Genomic DNA, 17,612 nt, shown 5'->3' with positions numbered 1-17,612 from the left:
TAAGTGCACTTGATAGAAGCTGGAATAAATGGCTGAAATATCCAAGAAGCCAAATCGCTGCAAGTGACACTTCTGATATGGTTTTTGTAGAAACTGAAGGTTTTTTGGTTTAAAATTGTCATTATTTCTTTGGATTTCTAAGTTGCAACAAAAATAATCTTATCTACTTTACATTCATGCTTTGTGACATCAAAAATCAGATATTTTAAATGGAAATCAATGGATAATAAAATGTTTTGAATATATACACACATAGTCCAAGTAAGTCAGATTCTGCAGATTATCTGGGATATCAGTATTTTTTAAAAGTTCCCCACATGATCCTTTTTGCTAGTCATGAAATCATCTCCCCAAAATATGGCATTCCTCTCCTAACTGTTGAGAAGCACTACTAAATATCACCGTGCAGCACAGGCATTATCTATCTACCTTGTTTTTCTTCCCCTACTCTCCTAAGAAAAGAGTGTTTCACATAAAGTCACATCCAAAAATCACCTTAACCTAAACTTCACAATCGTAAGTTGTAATCAAGTTTCACACTCCCAAGCTATACCACTGGTATTGTTATTTAATAAGCTACACTAAAATTATGGTAACAATCAAAGTCTTTCAGGCCATTTACTGATTTTCCAGGCTCTCAATAAACTATGATTACTTCCCAGAAAAAAAAAAAAATAACATTGCTTCTTAATTTCTTTTGGTATTACTGGGGAGAAAAAAAAGGAAAAAATAAATGATGACCAGATTATAATTATCAACTCAACTCAAAGCAAACATTTCAGGGTTGCTCTGCTGCTTAGGCTGATTACTGTGTCACCCCACAAGGGAGCTGTGAAAGTTTCCAAATCAGAGACTGCCACTAATTCAATGCTTTGACTTTATTAGCAGTTCTATATCACTTACAAGGGTTTAATGTATATAGTAGAGATGATTTCTAAATTACAAATAAATAAGCTTTCTGCTCTTAAAAATTAAACGACCCTAGAGTCGATTTTAAATGTTCTCACCACAAAAAATAAGTATGTGAGGTAGTGGATATGTTAATTAACTTGATTTAGCCATTCCATAATGTATACATTATACCCCATATATGTAATTTTTGCCCATTAAATTTTAGAAACTCTTAAAAGAGCCATTAACAAATCTACACACAATACTTTCAGTAAGTGTCCATAAATATTACATCTTTGTCTAAACTTTGTGGTATCTGACAGAAGAGCACAAGGTACAGTCTCACGCCTGTAATCCCAGCACTTTGGGAGGCTAAAGAGGGAGGATCATTTGAAGCCAGGAGTTAAAGGCCAGCCTGGACAACATAACAAGACCCCCATCTCTACAAAACAAAAAGTTTACACCTAAGAGTTACAAAAAAAAATAAAGCCTACGGTTGGCAAAAGGACAAAGATATATCATGTTTAAAATAGGGCCTTTTCAGGCACAGTGGCTCACGCCTGTAATCCCAGCACTTTGGGAGGCCGAGGCAGGAGGATCACAAGGTCAGGAGATCGAGACCATCCGGGCTAACATGGTGAAACCCCATCTCTACTAAAAATACAAAAAAATTAGCCAGGCGTGGTGGTGGGCGCCTATAGTCCCAGCTACTTGGGAGGCTGAGGCAGGAGAATGGTGTGAACCCAGGAAGCAGAGCTTGCAGTGAGTGGAGATCGTGCCACTGCACTCCAGCCTGAGCGACAGTGAGACTCTCTCAAAAAAAAAAAAAAATTGGGCCTTTTGTCAAGTAATTGTCAGTGCTTTCATTTGATTGTGTTGTGTGTAGACTAAACTGCTAAAGATGAGATTTAGGCAAATGGAGACCGTTAAAATACATAGGTTGTTTTCAAACTCAAAAGAGAACTCTGAAGATGGGTGTATTGTGCACAAAATACCAAACTAGCCTATGCTCAGGGTGGTTTCCACTGTGTATTGCATTTTTCTCTACTAGCTAGTTTCCCTCAAGACAGCAAAATGGCTGTAACAGTCCCAGGCCTAACCTTACACAAGCAGACCACACCCCTTAGCGAGAGCACTTCCTCATCCATTCTTCAACAAATCCTAGGTGTCATTCTCTTTGGATCAACCTAGGTTACCTGTTCAACACAGAATCAGACTATTACCTTGTTTACCGCAATGGTTCCCCACCCAATCTGATATCCTTTTACTATGCTGAAATAAAATTCCTAGATAATACCTGCCTACACACAGACACACACAACTTAAAGAAAAACCAAATAAAACTCTAATTGTTAAGGGAGAAATAAAATTTACGATAAAATGTACGTTGTAATACATAAATGCTCAGATACAGCTACAATAGAAGACAGAGATGAATGTGACAGCTACAAATGAAAACTGACCCTTGTGTATTATAATGGCAATCCCAATACGTTGATGATACAATTTTCCAAAATGGTGAACAACTCTTGAAAGCATTCTAAACATTATTTCCTTGATTTATAAGGTAGTTGTGTTGCTAAAAATTCAGTGTACTGCATATTAAAACCACACAAAAATATTTTGCATTAATATATTAAAAAGTCAGACTCTAGGATCAGATCATTATAAACAGGTTTTTTACCTATTTGAGTATCTGACAGGAAATCGGAAAGTCATGTAGGACAAGGGATAATTCTTCCTGGTCCTACCCATCAAATTGTTTGCAGTGTCCCCTAACCACTGAAAAAACACCCCTAGAAACTCTCAAAATACCCCTCTAGGAGGACCTGCTGCCCTTATTAAGAGGTACTGAGAGTAATGAGGCTAAGGCAATGAGGCTCACTCAAACCTTGATTACTGTTACAAAATAGGAGAGCGTGGAATGGAGGATAGAGAAAACAATATCCAACATTACTAGCTTCCTCATTTGTAAATTAAAACTAAGAGAATTTCAAGTGTTCCGCTGAATGAAGGGCTTTCTATGAAAGTAACTAGTAAAGCAAAGTCCATTTTATTTGTTCAAGTTCAAAAAAAATTAGAACTAAGACCCCTAGAAGACGGTATTTTGCTAAATAAAATATATTAGGTTTTAATCAACACATGAATCCATTTGATGGAAATGCTAGGTTTCAGGCAAAAGCAATGATATTATGGATTAAATATCCACTATTTTAAATCCCAAATATCCACAGATTTAATATCCCAAATAATTTCTTTGGTTTAAACAGTATTCATGCCTGCACATTCACTTACTTTTTGGTTGACACTGAAAATCATCATGAGTAGAGCCACAGTACTATGAAGACAAAGGCCTGCTACCCTTCACATGAACCCACAGTGGACTAAAAGTCTCTTAGACCAAACAACCATATGGAGATAGGAAGTTCATCGCTGTTATCTTACAAGCACTTTTGTTACCTTTAAGTGAAGCAAAGCTCCTTGTGCTTCAGATTCCTAAGTATGGGAGAATGTTCTACACTCAAAATTTCTTTATTCCAGAAAGAGTATCACTGATAGTTACTTTGCAGTTCTGTAGCAGCCTACCTGTAAAGAAAACATGAAACAACTCACCCCATTTAGTCATTTTTTCCCCTCTTCTCAGTTCTGTTCAAGACATAGTTGAGATAACCAAATCACTAGGATGTTTGCAAAGTCTCATGTTGGCTGCAGCTGCAAATATTTTTATTTGGTGAGGTAACACCTTCAGCAGGAGAATAGGGATTTTAAAAGGCAGCTCATATTCCATAACTCAGTTTGGCAGATTTATTATCAAATATGTAGTAGGATTTGGATACAGAGATGGGATTTCAATATTTTTTTTAAAAACTCAAAGCTAGTATTATTTCTTTAAAGCTCTTAAATCTGCTTTTTCTTGTTCTTCTAAAAGCATAAAGATAGCACAGAGAAGAATGTTACCAAGGCTAAGGAAAGAGAGTATTCACAAAGCAAACTTCATTAATAGCAGTCATGCCTAAGTAAACTATCAAAAACATTAGTGACAGCAGCAGTATAGGGCTTACACACCAGTGCATATATCTATCAGCAAGGCCCAACTTACCAACTAGTTTACTCCCAAACAATTCACTTATTTTGGTGGAGAGAGAGCCTTACAGATAAAAATCATTTCTACACATCAATACTAATTAAAATCTAAATGAAATAAGCCCTGCCAATACCTACAGGTTTATTTCTTAAAATCTTAGGCATTAAAAAGGCTGTAATTCTGACAACCCACATTAATTTTCAGAGGAGGAAGGAAAGTAGAACTATTACATAAACCAAAATTAAGGTATTTCAATTTTTCAACAGAGGTAGAAAAGTATTTATAGGGGGAAAAAAGCTTTATTGTAAAGTTAGATAAACTTAGGTATTAAACTGGCAACGAATAAGAAACATACATAGCCCAGTATCGAACACAGTTCACACAGTTACCCTTGGCATAACTTACTGGGTTCTGTGATAAGGGTCTAAAATACTTCTAGATTAAATTTAATTTTTTCTTCATCTTTAGAGGGCTAAATCCCGGCCCACTGCCATCAAAATGAGGGGAAATAAATGTTAATGTGTGTTTAGTTTCCCTCTAAACTTTCTATTAAACAGCTCTAAAATTGTAAACGCCTGCCTTATTTCTAAAAGGATTTTTTATATTAAAATTTAAAATAAAGTCTTTACAAAAGATCTAAATGGAACTTTCATTTACAAATTTTAAAGTGTCAGGATTACAAAACTGATATTGTCAACTATTGATATCAGTTATTCTAGGTAGATGACACGTATTCTCCCTTCTTTTAAAGATGAAAACAAAACGGCCACATCAGTTTTTCTATTGTAAAAAAGCTGTGAACTTGACAACAATCGTGCTATAGTCTCTTAATACCATGTTTGGTCCTTAAATCTTACTTGCCTATGTATAAAATCTATTATTTTAAAAAGAAAAAAAAAACAGATCCAGTGGGAGAAAGAATGTTTAATAAATGGTATTGAGACAAATAGCTATCTGTTTGGAATAAAAATAAAATTAGATCCTTAAATCTTGTACCATATAGAAAAATACATATTACTGATGGATCCAAGAGTAAAAAATAAAAATGTAAATATCCAAAATTCTACATACAATTTTAGTGGGTACACAGATTCTCTGAAGCCCACCCATGGATCCCAGATTATTATCTATAAGAGGAACTGTTAATTATAACCTCTATAAAAATCTCAATGCCAAATACTAGCTGTATTTAAGATTTAAGTCACATGCAACAAATGAAAATGAACACATTAACTCATTGTTATAACTTTATAAAATCTCCAAACTGGACTAGAAACAGAGGCATGTCAATACAAATGGACAGTGACTTAAAAAAAAATACACCAATTTAAATAAGTTTGAATGCATACTGTATACGTGTATCCATGTCTGTTAGCCTTTCAGAAATATAAAATCAGTTAAATCTGTAGCACTTAAAATTCAACATACGTAATGTTATTCTCAAACTTGATTAAAATAATAAATACAAGTTATGTTTAATATGAGTAACTGCAACATACTTAAACATCTAAACATATAATAGGAATTCTATATTAAAATGCAATACTTTCACCTGCATTAATCTCTTACACAATGAAAAAATACTTGCAGATAATTAGCATTAAGAATGCAAATATATTTTTACTGTGGAAGAAAAATTCCAGTAATAAGGTTAGAAATCATATATCTGTATAATCTACAATGAAGCTGTAGTCTACATTATGATATTCTATCTTAAAATGAAAACAATTCAATATTTAAGTTTACAACAAATTTACTCGAGGCAAAATATGTTTATTACAGAACAGGATCTTAAAGTAAGCAAGGCAACATGAGATCAACCATTTTAGTTTTTTTTTTTAATGAAGTGTAGCTTTGAAATTGTAATAAAGGTGAACATAAATTCTAACATGCTCTTCTCTTCTTATAAATGGGATGATGTAGAAAAGCAAAGCTTCAATGTATAGGGATTGGAACCATCTGTAAAAAGTAAAAAACAGTTAATATTTCACTTCATCAAACTTTCAAGATCACCTTGAAGTACCAGAGTAAATTATTTCACCTTTTTATACTAAATATAAAAAATGTGGTGAATATAAAGCAGGAATATAAAGAAGTAAAATTGGCCAGACGCAGTGGCTCACCTGAAGTCAGGAGTTCGAGACCAGCCTGGCTAATGAGGCGTAACCCCGCCTCTACTAAAAATACAAAAATTAGCTGGGTGTGGTGGTGCACACCTGTAGTCCCAGCTACTCAGGAGACTGAGGCAGGAGAATTGCATGAACCTGGGAGGTAGAGGTTGCAGCAAGCCGAGATTGTGCAGTCCAGCCTGGGTAACAGAGTGAGACTCCGTCTCAAAAAAAAAAAAAAAAAAAAAAAAAGTAAAATTTCTAAGTAAGGTAAGGGAAAGATTTTTATTCATATTTACTGGAAGGTAAGCTCATGAAGGCAGGGACTTTGTTCACTGCTACATTTCTATTGTTCTCAACACTGTCTGGCACTCAATATTTTTTAGTGAATTGATCATTAAAGAATAAATAGTATCAGGATTATGCAGCAAAGCTCACATTGCAAAAATATTGCCAGCAGTTAACTCTCTATAAAAGCCAATTCAAATACAGCTTGGGAAGTAGGACAAAGCTGGAATGTACATGAAGACATCTATGATCCCAAAAGGTTCCAGGAAATCTAGTATTAAATCTCTCTTCATCAGTGGGGTATATAAGTTTTGAAATTACTGGAAAAAAAAAAAAACCAACTGGGTATACTTCACAAAAATATTTCCACTTTGTAAATTTTTCTTTCCTTTAATTTTTCAGACCAGGCAGAAACAGCTCTTCCTCAACTGCATATATAAGAAATCAAAGCAAAGAACCAGTTTTGCTATCTTAATGTATCAAAATTTTAGTATTAAAGGCTGTAGTTCATTAAAGAAAAAAAATTTCTGTATGGGGAAAAGCATATGCATCAACAAGTGTGTACAAGACACTGCAGAGGATAAAAACATACATAACTGTCCCTATCTCCAAATAGTTTATAATCTATATACTGTCTCTAAGGTATTTCATGTAACTTTAAAGCTTTTTAAAACTTTCTCTCAAAAATTAAGCCTGACTGATACTTAATAAAATTTCCTTTTTTTAACTAAAAGTAAAATGAGAAGAAAGCTGACATTGTGGCTTTTGCCTATAATCCCAGCAACTTGGGAGGCTGAGGCCAGAGGATTGCTTGAGGCCAGGAGTTCCAGACCACCAGCCTGGGCAACACAGCAGGATCCCTCCATGTAAAAAAATTTAAAAATAAACAAATATACATCAATAAGCTGGGTGTGGTGTTGCACTCCTATAGCCCCAGCTATTTGGGAGGCTGAGGTGGGAGGATCACTTGAGCTCAGGGAAGATGAGGCTGCAGTGGGCCGTGATTGCACCACTGCATTCCAGGCTAGGAGATGAGCAAGACCCTGTCTCAAAAAAAAAAAAAAAAAAAGGTGTTTCTTACTTAACTTTTTATTAAGGAATTTTCAAACATACACAAAAATGTAGATAGGTTTAATGAATCCCCACATACCTATCACCCAGCTTCAATAATGGTCAATATTTGACAGTCTTACTTCATCTACCTACCCTTCACACATAGTTTTGAAAGCTAGAATATTTTAAAGCAAACTTCAGATGTTATTCCACCCATAAATCATTTAGTGGTTTTTTTTTCTCTTTTTTAAACCATCATTCATCACCACACCCTATAATGTTCCCCTATTATTTAAATACCCTTTAGATCCAGGATCAAAGTAAATTACACAGCACAAAGTTTCAAAAATTAGACTTGAGTTTTCTCATGCCTGTAATCCCAGCACTTCGGGAGGCCGAGGTGGGCAGATCATGAGGTCCAGGAGTTCAAGACCAGCCTGGCCAACGTGGCGAAACCCCGTCTCTACCAAAAATACAAAAATTAGCTGAGTGTGGTGGTGGGTGCTTATAATCCCAGCTACTTGGGAAGCTGAGGCAGGAGAATCGCTTGAACCCAGGAGGCGGAGGTTAAAGTGAGCCAAGATAGCGCCACTACACTACAGTCTGGGGGACAGAGCGAGACTCGTCTCAAAAAAGAAGAAAAACAAAAAACAAAACAAAACAAAAAAGGCCATTGTTACTATTATGGAGACAAACAGGGTAACAATTTCACTTGACTTGACACAAATTAAAACAACCGAATACCATTTTTCATCTATCATACTGGTAAAAATTGAATATCTGACAACACTCAGTGTTGCTAAGAGTGCTGAGCAATGAATACTTTCATATACCACGGTTGGTAATGTAAACTGGTGCAACCTTTATAAAGTACAATCTAGCAACATTTTACCTAACTATAAACCTTCATGCCCTACACTACTGAAAAACTGACCTACAAACACACATTAGAAAGTGCAACTATTGACCAGTCGTGGTTGCTCACATCTGTAATCCTAGCACTTTGGGAGGCTGAGGCAGGAGGATCACTCGAGCTCAGGAGTTCAAGACCAGCCTGGGCAACACAGTGAGACCTTGTCTCTATTTAAAAAAAAAAAAATTAAAAATTAAAAAAAATTTAAAAATGAAAAAGTGCGACTATAAGGATGTTTATTACAGTAACAGAAAAAAACAAACAGAAGCAACCAGAGTGTTCATCAGTGGGGGGATGGGTAAATAAGACAAAACTGTGATACATCTTGACTATAAATAGCTATCCTGAAAATGCTTTAAAAAAGCAGCTTTGAATGTGGCAATATAGAAATAGCTCCAAGATATATTAAGTGAAAACAGCAAGACACAGGAAAGTATGTACAGAAGAATCTTTTTCTTTTTTTTCTTTGAGACGGAGTCTTGCTCTGTCGCCCAGGCTGGAGGGCAATGGCGTGATCTCGTCTCACTGCAACCTCACCTCCCGGGTTCAAGCAATTCTCCTGCCTCAGCCTCCCAAGTAGCTGAAACTACAAGTGTGTGCCACCACACCAGGTTAATTTTTTTTTTTTTTTTTTTTTTAGTACGGACAGGGTTTCGCCACGTTGGCCAGGCTGGTCTCGAACTCCTGACCTCAGACGATCCGCCCACCTCAGTCTCCCAAAGTGCTGGGATTACAGGCTTGAGCCACAGTGCCCGGCCAAGTTTTAAAAATATATGTAATTTTATATACACACTAGGGAAGAAAAAAGAACTAGACAAAAGGTTGGAGGTTGTAGAAAGCTTTAACTTTTCATTTTGTACCTTTATGTACTGCCTGAGCTTTTTAAACATATGCAGGTATTGCTTTCCTCTAAAATGATCAGCAGGGATTGTGGAAGCTATAGCTTGAAGGTAATTCCAACCTCCTGGTACTCCCACCCTGTATAGTCCCCTCCTACACTATGTTTGGTCTCTGTGACTAAAAAAATTATAACGTTAAGTGATGGTATGCCACTTCCAATGTTAGGTTATAAAAAAATTGTTGATTTATCTCTTGGATCACTCAGAGAGAAGTCAGCTACCATGAAAAGGCCAATGTGGCTTGACTGAGCCTACACACAACCATATGAGTGTGCCTGGGGGTGGATCTTCTGGCTTCAGTCAAGCCCTGAGATTACTGCAGACTTAGACAACAATTTGACTGCAACTTCATGAAAGGTCCTAAGCCCAAATCACCCAGCTGAAATGCACCCAAAATACTAACCCTCAGAAACAGTAAGATAATAAATGTTTGCTGTTTTAAGATGCTAAATTTTATGGCAATTTGTTATACAGCAATAGATAACTAATACAGGAATTAATATGCCTTTCTTTTTTGTATTTATCTGTATTTTTTTAAGCAGCCTATTAAGTGTTATTTTTATATTACCATGAATGTTTCTGTGAAGGTAACTGGCACTAAATAATTACGACACAAATAAAACATTTTACTTACTCGGGACTCTTATCTGATAGTGATTCAGTGCTGTAAGCGCTTCTACTGCATCAGTTTTGCACTCCCATTCTAATAGCCCAGAAAGTGTTTTGGCTGAAGCTAAAACAAAAAAACACAAACTCAGTTATTATTACTTATCACCAACTTGACCAGAAAACTTTAAAAGAGAGACTGTTCACTTACGTTTTGCATCAAACACTTTATATTTGATGAATGTAAGAACTTCATGGTCATTACACAACTGCCAAAGAAAGTAAAACTTCATTAAAAATATAGCCAAAATAATATCCCCCTTTTTTACAGAAAGTAAACTTTATGGCAGAATTTAAGTTTTAATTCTCGAATGAATGGATTAAATCAAGTATGTTTTTACATTAATATCAAGCTGTATGAGAAAATCAATTAAAAACAGTAAAATTCTATAAACTATATTAAGTAACTTAGTGCTATACAATAAAACCACAGGTTTGTTAAATAAAATATACATTCTCAGAGTTGACCAGGATTTATCTAGTACTTAAGGTAGGGAGTAGAGTTCCACGAAATCATTTCTTATCTGAAGCATTTCTTACAGTTCCTACTTAGCATTTTCTAAGTTAGGGGAAACGATATGGATAGAGAAAATTTTGTTATGGGTGAGATTTAAAGACATGATATGTCTTTAAATAACTTTCTGAATGCAGGAGTAAGATGATCTCATTCTAATTCCAACTCTCAAAAGGATTGAGCCACAAATCAACAAAGACCAATGAGGAATGGAGGCCAGAAAAGTACAATGGTCAAGGAATAAACTATCCCGTACCAAGTAAATAAAATACTAATAATATCAAAAGCAAAAGAATGAGCAAGACGACTTCAAAATGAAGCTAAAACAGATTTTAAAATAGGAAATAGCAACATTCTATACACATTTGTATTTCAGTGCCTACCTTTGTGAAGGTCTCTTCTGTGACACACAATGGAACATTATAATAATGCAAAACACAGGAGGGTGGCTGGATTATATTCTTAGATGCTTGGCCGGCACTTGTAAAGCGATTATTTTTGCTCATTGCAAAATCTTTGTAGCTACTCGTACCATCCTCCAGCTCAAATATTTGACTTGGAACAACTGAATGTTGTTTAGACACACTAAAGATTGGAAAGAAAAGACATACAAAAGTACTTTGTTAGATAAAAAGCAGCAAGTAGTCTCAGAATGCTAATATATTTTGCTTGCATAAATCTTAACCAAAAAAGGCATACATAGAGCTACTTAAATAGAGGATTTCGTTTGGGTTATAATCAATCACTCTTGTAGTTTAGACATCAATTAGAAAAAAAACCTATTAAATATATTCTCATATTAGAAAACTTTAACATAAAAACTTGCCCATTTTAACATGTTTTACCATCACAAAACTAAAAAGCAGGTATAGCTAAGCAAAATCTGAGTGATACAACCCTAACTCTTGTCTAAAATAACAGTATTACAGCTGTTGTTTCAGATGTGCCCTCAGTTACATTAAAATATTCTCAAGTTGACATTAATGTCTCTAATAAAAAGACAAAGATTTTAAAATATTTTTTAAAATTTATCATTTAAGATAGATAATTACCAAACATTAAGTCTTTTCCCAAATAATTTGACATTATTAAGGTGTGTGACAGCTCTTTCTACGGCATACTCATCACCCATTTCTACCAGTGCTGTACCAGGAATGGTCTTCATAAATTTTACCTGTAAACACAAAATCCCAAAAACGTGACCATTTAATTCCCTTTTACAGTAACAAAATTTTTAAAAGACAATACGACCTAAGTGGTTAAAGTAACATACGGAAGATCACCTGGATTTTAACTATATTCTGCCATGTTATGAGATACCCTTAACTCTTATCAAAATTCAATAGTTAAAAAGGAACACTATACTACTATTGTATAGCCCACTGAAGAACAGCACAGGCTTACCCTAACTCTGTTATGTATTAATTGTGTGATTTGAGGGCAATATACTTAACTTCTCTGAGCCATGGATTGTCGCTGAAAATACAGATAATACCATCTGGCAGCACTCGTTAATATTTATTCTTTCAACAAATATTTATTAAGTGTCTAATATGTTTTATATATAAGCACTGTGGTAGGTACTGGGGATTTAATAGCGAATGTTAACAGACATCTTCTTGAACCTTATATTCTAGTAGTTAAGTCAGAAATTTAAAAGTAAACAAATAGTAATTACAAACTATGTAGAATTCTGTTAATGCAGTAAACAAGATGCTATGTAAGAAATAATACAAAATAGCCTTGAGATACCATGGTCACAGGAAGGCTTGTGCAACATAGGGGAACACACGTTATTTCATGACAGTTTGGGCAGAGGCCATACTTACCCTCTTGTACTATTTCCAGTTTTAGAATATAATGCTGTAAGGGTTAGAAGGTATAAAGTATGATATCATTCAGCATAGTGCTTAGCCCTTGGGAAGTCCCTAAGTGGCTATTAAGTACAGTAGTTCCCCCTTATCTTTGAGGGATACATTCCAAGAACCCCAATGGATGCCTCAAACTGCAGACAATGCCTGGTGCAGTGGCTCACACTTGTAATCCCAGCACTTTGAGAGGCCAAGGTGGGATGCTTGTTTGAGCCTAGGAGCTTCAGACCAGCCTGGGCAACACAGTTGAGACCCCATCTCTACAAAAAAAAAAATATAAAAACCAGCTGGGCATGGTGGCATGCACCTGTAGTCCCAGCTACTCAGGAGGCTGAGGCAGGATTGCTTGTGTCCAAGAGCTAGAGGCTGAAGTAATCTATGACTGTGACACTGTACTCCAGCCTTGGCGATAGAACAAGACCTTGTCTCAAAAGCAAACACACAGCAAACACACAAAAAAACTGCAGACAGTACTGAAAGATAATTAGATAGATAGATAGATAGAGACAGAGATTAAGCATAGTATATACTATATATAAGCATAGCATATATATACTATGCTTTTTCTTGTACATACATACCTATGATAAAGTTTAATTTATAAATTAGGCACAGTAATAGACTAACAAAATAATAGAAGAATTATAAACGATCTACTATAATAAAAATTACGTGAACATGCTCTCTCTCTCACAATATCTTATTTTACTGTAGTCACCTATTGTTGGAGCAGTTAACAGTGAGTAACTGAAAGCAAAACTGTGGATAAGGGAGGACTCCTGTACCAATGGCATAGATGACACCTTGAACTTATTTCCTTCTTATCTATTGACCTCTAAAGAATACTGAAAATGTATTTACATAACAAATGAAACATGGCTTCTATTTCCATCACTTCAACTACCCACTTTAATAGGATATACTCCACCTGTACTTGAACAAAACTCAGTTGTAACAGGATTTTTCAGCTTTATTTGAAATCTCTTGTCTTCTCATGGACAAAATTCCTCTCCCTTGATTTAATCCAATGACTATCTACAAATCTAATAGTGACTAAATATACACATTAAATATGTGGTTCTTGTATTGGTAAATCTCCAAAAGAAAGTTAGAAAAAATTAACTATATATGGATCTTTAAAGGATTATGATAGTTTGAGTTCAACGTATCATAGCTTATCATTTAAAATTTTTTTTTTTTTTTTTTTGTATTTTTTTTTTAGTAGAGACGGGGTTTCACCATGGTCTCGATCTCCTGACCTCGTGATTCGCTCGCCTCGGCCTCCCAAAGTGCTGGGATTACAAGTGTGAGCCACCGCGCCCGGCCTTAAAATGTTTTATAAAAAAAAAACTTGGGAAATGTAGGGTGAAAGAGACTAGAATTAGTCAAATAACATAAAAAAAATCTAAGTTTTATTAGAAAAAGTAATTTGAGTTTCTAAATCATATGAGACAATTAGTTCATAACACAAAAGACAAAGATCTACTAAAGATGTTGATTAAATTGCCTGATTCTGATTGTCTGCATATGTGAAAAGCACAAAAAGAAAATATAAAGTTAAAATATACATTAAAGCCCATTTAATTATCAAACATGCATTCCCTCCACTTAACACTTGGGTCTAAGATAAAGTGTCTGTGTGAAAATAATACTTCTCCCAATGCTACTAAACCTATCCCATGTATTCTTGGCCAGTTACACAAGCATAAGTATCCCATATGTTATCCCCCAGACCAAATGTGGAATTTTCTTTTTGTTTTGTTTTGTTTTGTTTTTTTACTGGGATCAAATGGTTGACAAAATTCTTGTTTCAGAATTCTGAAGAGTTGCTTTAGAATTAATGAACTAAGAACTAAATGTAGCAACTTTTCAAGCCATGTTCCCCTCCCACACATAGTGACTCACATGCTGCAAGTACTTATTGTTGCAAAGAACACTAAAATCACTTAAAACAGGAAAAAAACACATTACTACAGTACTAAAACTCAAATTAGCAAGTGTTTTTATCAAACAACTGGTAACTTAAGACTACCATTCATTTTCCTAGTTAAATTTTCCATGATTCTTTCAAAAACTATTTATCTCATATTTGTGAGGTATCAATAAATAAAACTTCGCAGATTGGGGGAAAACACAGTTATTTGATAATAAAGCTAAAAATTATTAAAGACCTTCAAAATATGTAAATTGCCAGACAGAAAGTTTTGGACACTATCAAAGTGGGTCAGTTTCAAATACTGATTGAGCTAAATGCACATGGTTCCTCCGAAGAGAATAGAACCCTGGCATTTAGGAGGCAAGTGCATAAATTCTAGAACTCTTCTGAAATTCACAACTTCTGGCTAGGCTCTGAAGCTTGTTTTTATATATACCCTCCATGAAAGTAACTGCTCTTTCAACATGTTAAATGCTAGAATCTCTTTGAAATGAGATCACCAAAATATAGACTTCAGGCCTCTCATACCATAGTGGTTGATTACTACTGCTTTAGACTTCTTTTTATATTGGTTATTTAAAAAATATTTGTAGAATCAACAACCTATACTGATTACTTATCAACAAAAAACATTTTCCAGAGTTCCTATATAATGGATTTTTAGCTTATGTGGGTCATTACTGAAAGAATTTGGATATTCCTGATACAAGGAGAAGACACATATTTGCAGCCTTTTCAGAATTACCACTGAATATCCTAGCAAAAGAAACTAATATAAAGAGAAACTTACCTTCTCAATATTTCCATATAAGCAGAACAGGTTGAAGACTCTTGAACAATTCATTTTTAGTTGATGTAATCCACTAACCATTACAACTGAACCAGAGGGATTTCCTCCATGCATGTAAGAGGAAGAAGCCTGCGGTAATGGATAAGCAACAAGTTCAGGTGTATCTCGAGAGCCCATTCTGTAACGACTTGGTAAAGGCAATAATGGACCATGGGATCCTATAAAAATGATCAAAATAAATAAATTAACATATACATATAGTTCTGTTTGTAAATACTTTAGTAGATATACTGCAACACACAAAAAAATAAACTCTTAATATTAGCTAGTTTGATGTACAAAGAAAACTCAAATGTATCACTATTTCAGTATAACCTGAGGAAAATTAATAAAATCTGTATTCATTTGCACCAGATACAATATATATTGACCTATACCTGCATACACCAGGCTATAAGTTTATATTTTTAAAAAATTATAGTTTAACAAAAAAGGCTATGGGGGGGTTAAGAAAATGAATGTAAAATCTGGGGCCACTGCATACAAATTATACCTCAAATTTAAAAAATAAACCTCCTGCCAATGTCTTTTGGAGGAGTAATAATATTACATGTACAGTGAAATCTAGGAAGTTATCTCTATACAGATATAACAAAAAGAACCTCTTCAGTTATAACAAAAAACCTCTTCAGATATAACAAAAAGAACCTCTTCAGTTCCACTGAAAAGTTGTTTCCTTGAATATATTTTACTATGTACTTTTGGGTTGGTATCTTATTCCCCTAATTCTAATTTTAGTTAATAACTCAACTACACACAGGTGTCTTATTACTCTACAACTTCCATTTTTTGAAACAATATCAAGAACCCAGAAGGAAATAATGCCTGAGTATCTAAAACTATTTCAGCAGAAACACACAAATCTATGTCTCTTACATTGAGAATCCTCATTAAGATTAACTTGCTAACTTTAGAGTAGCTTTAAACAACTTTATCTGTTTTTCCCATCCACAACAGATGTAACAAAAAATAAAGCTAGAGTGCAGAATGAAAAGAAATGAGGGTGGAGAAAATGACACTCAAAGTAGGCATAGGGCACATTTTACAGCAATAAGAAGGCAGAGGAACTCAAAAGCAGCAACTAAGATGGAGACATGCAGCTTAGAAACAGAAACCCTTCACATCTTAGATGCTCCTAATAATAACAGAAGCATCATCTAGGGTACATGCAAAGGTCCCCCTGATGTGCAAAACCAATCCAAAAAACCAAGTCCTTTCTCTATTTCTCAAGAAGTAAAGAGTATGTAATGCCACTGAGTTGCACTTGTACACAGAACTAAGGGACAACTGTCATCTATCTACTAAGTGAGTTACTAAGAACTACTGAATTTTGGTATTCATAACATACTATTAGAGCTTATGGTAGACTCCAATTTTCGGTATTCTAACAACAGCTGCCATTCTTAACAACACAGTAACACTACCACCAAGCACACACAAACACAGTGTGAATTTCTGCAATTTTAGAGAGGAATATTTTATCAGTGTATCATCAGTGTCTCCTTAAATTGGTCATGGATTTCAACTACTCCTTTTATTGGCAATCCGTAGTTTAACAAAACAATCCATATGAGCGACTGTTTAGTAATTAGGTTTTAGACTGTTTAGTAATTATTTTAGCCTGTAATTTAGGCTCTTATACACACACCAAGATTCAAGTATCAATTATTCTTATTCCTACTGCAAAAGTACATATACATAATACACTGCCTCTCTGCCACCTACCATTTGCTTGTACAGTAATGACACTTCACTATCATCACACTAAATTTTCTTCTTCATGGAAGTAGGAAGACACATGGTAGACAGGCAGTGGAAACTTTTACTCTATGTATAGTGGCTAAAGTCCAAAACCTCTGAGATCTACTGTCCTAAGTAACAACCACAATCAGTCCAAAAGAATAACTGATGTTTATAATTATGACTTTGAGCCATCATTATTAAATTATCTTATCTATACTACTTAAAGTATTACCTACATTATTTAAGATAAGAAAAATCAGAAGTCTTTTAAAAGTTGTCTACACTAAATTGATAATAGAAAGTCTGGGTGTTTAAAAAACTAATGCTTCAAATATTTAAAAAACTGACATGGAAAAATGCTACATAAATGGTATATTAACATCTTGAAGGCATTTTTCATCTTTCAAGCTTTAAAATCTTTGGTCTACAAACCATATCCAAAGATGCTACAAATTAATATACAAACTCTTCTTGAGCTTATAGCAAATAAATCTATGTATCAATTTCTGCCATGGTTCAACTATGAAAGCTTCTACCAGTTCATATCATTACATCTGGACTTCCCAAATCAAAAGATGTAGAGAATTGTGATGATTCACATAGATTTCATACTGCTATAATAAACCAATGAATAAACTTAATCTGATGGAATCTATGGGTCCTGAACCATAATTAACTCTTTCTATTCCCTTTCTTATAGTCATCACATAGGAAAAGGAAAGGTCATCTATAAGGTGATCCCAAAATGCAAGTAAACCTGTTTTGCTGAAGTGCTGATCTGAAGGGATACATGTG

The 17,612-nt window shown here is 34.6% G+C and overlaps 1 protein-coding gene across 2 annotated transcripts in view; it reads right to left on the bottom strand.

The window, feature by feature from the left end:
* Positions 1–4,255: 4,255 nt before the first annotated feature.
* HNRNPLL (heterogeneous nuclear ribonucleoprotein L like) overlaps positions 4,256–17,612 on the bottom strand; it is a 40,672-nt gene continuing 27,315 nt past the window's right edge. For both annotated transcript variants that reach the window (XM_030799823.1, XM_030799822.1), the window contains 6 exons: positions 15,015–15,232; positions 11,470–11,591; positions 10,801–11,002; positions 10,055–10,112; positions 9,872–9,970; positions 4,256–5,935 (listed from right to left, as the gene is read on the bottom strand). In XM_030799823.1, coding sequence (XP_030655683.1) covers positions 5,880–5,935; positions 9,872–9,970; positions 10,055–10,112; positions 10,801–11,002; positions 11,470–11,591; positions 15,015–15,232 — 755 coding nt within the window. In that variant the 3' untranslated portion in view covers positions 4,256–5,879. The remainder of the gene's footprint in view (positions 5,936–9,871; positions 9,971–10,054; positions 10,113–10,800; positions 11,003–11,469; positions 11,592–15,014; positions 15,233–17,612) is intronic.

This window comes from Nomascus leucogenys, chromosome 19, assembly GCF_006542625.1.
Source record: "Nomascus leucogenys isolate Asia chromosome 19, Asia_NLE_v1, whole genome shotgun sequence".
NCBI classification, from domain to species: Eukaryota; Metazoa; Chordata; class Mammalia; order Primates; family Hylobatidae; genus Nomascus; species Nomascus leucogenys.
This window is presented reverse-complemented; position numbering and strand designations above follow the sequence as displayed.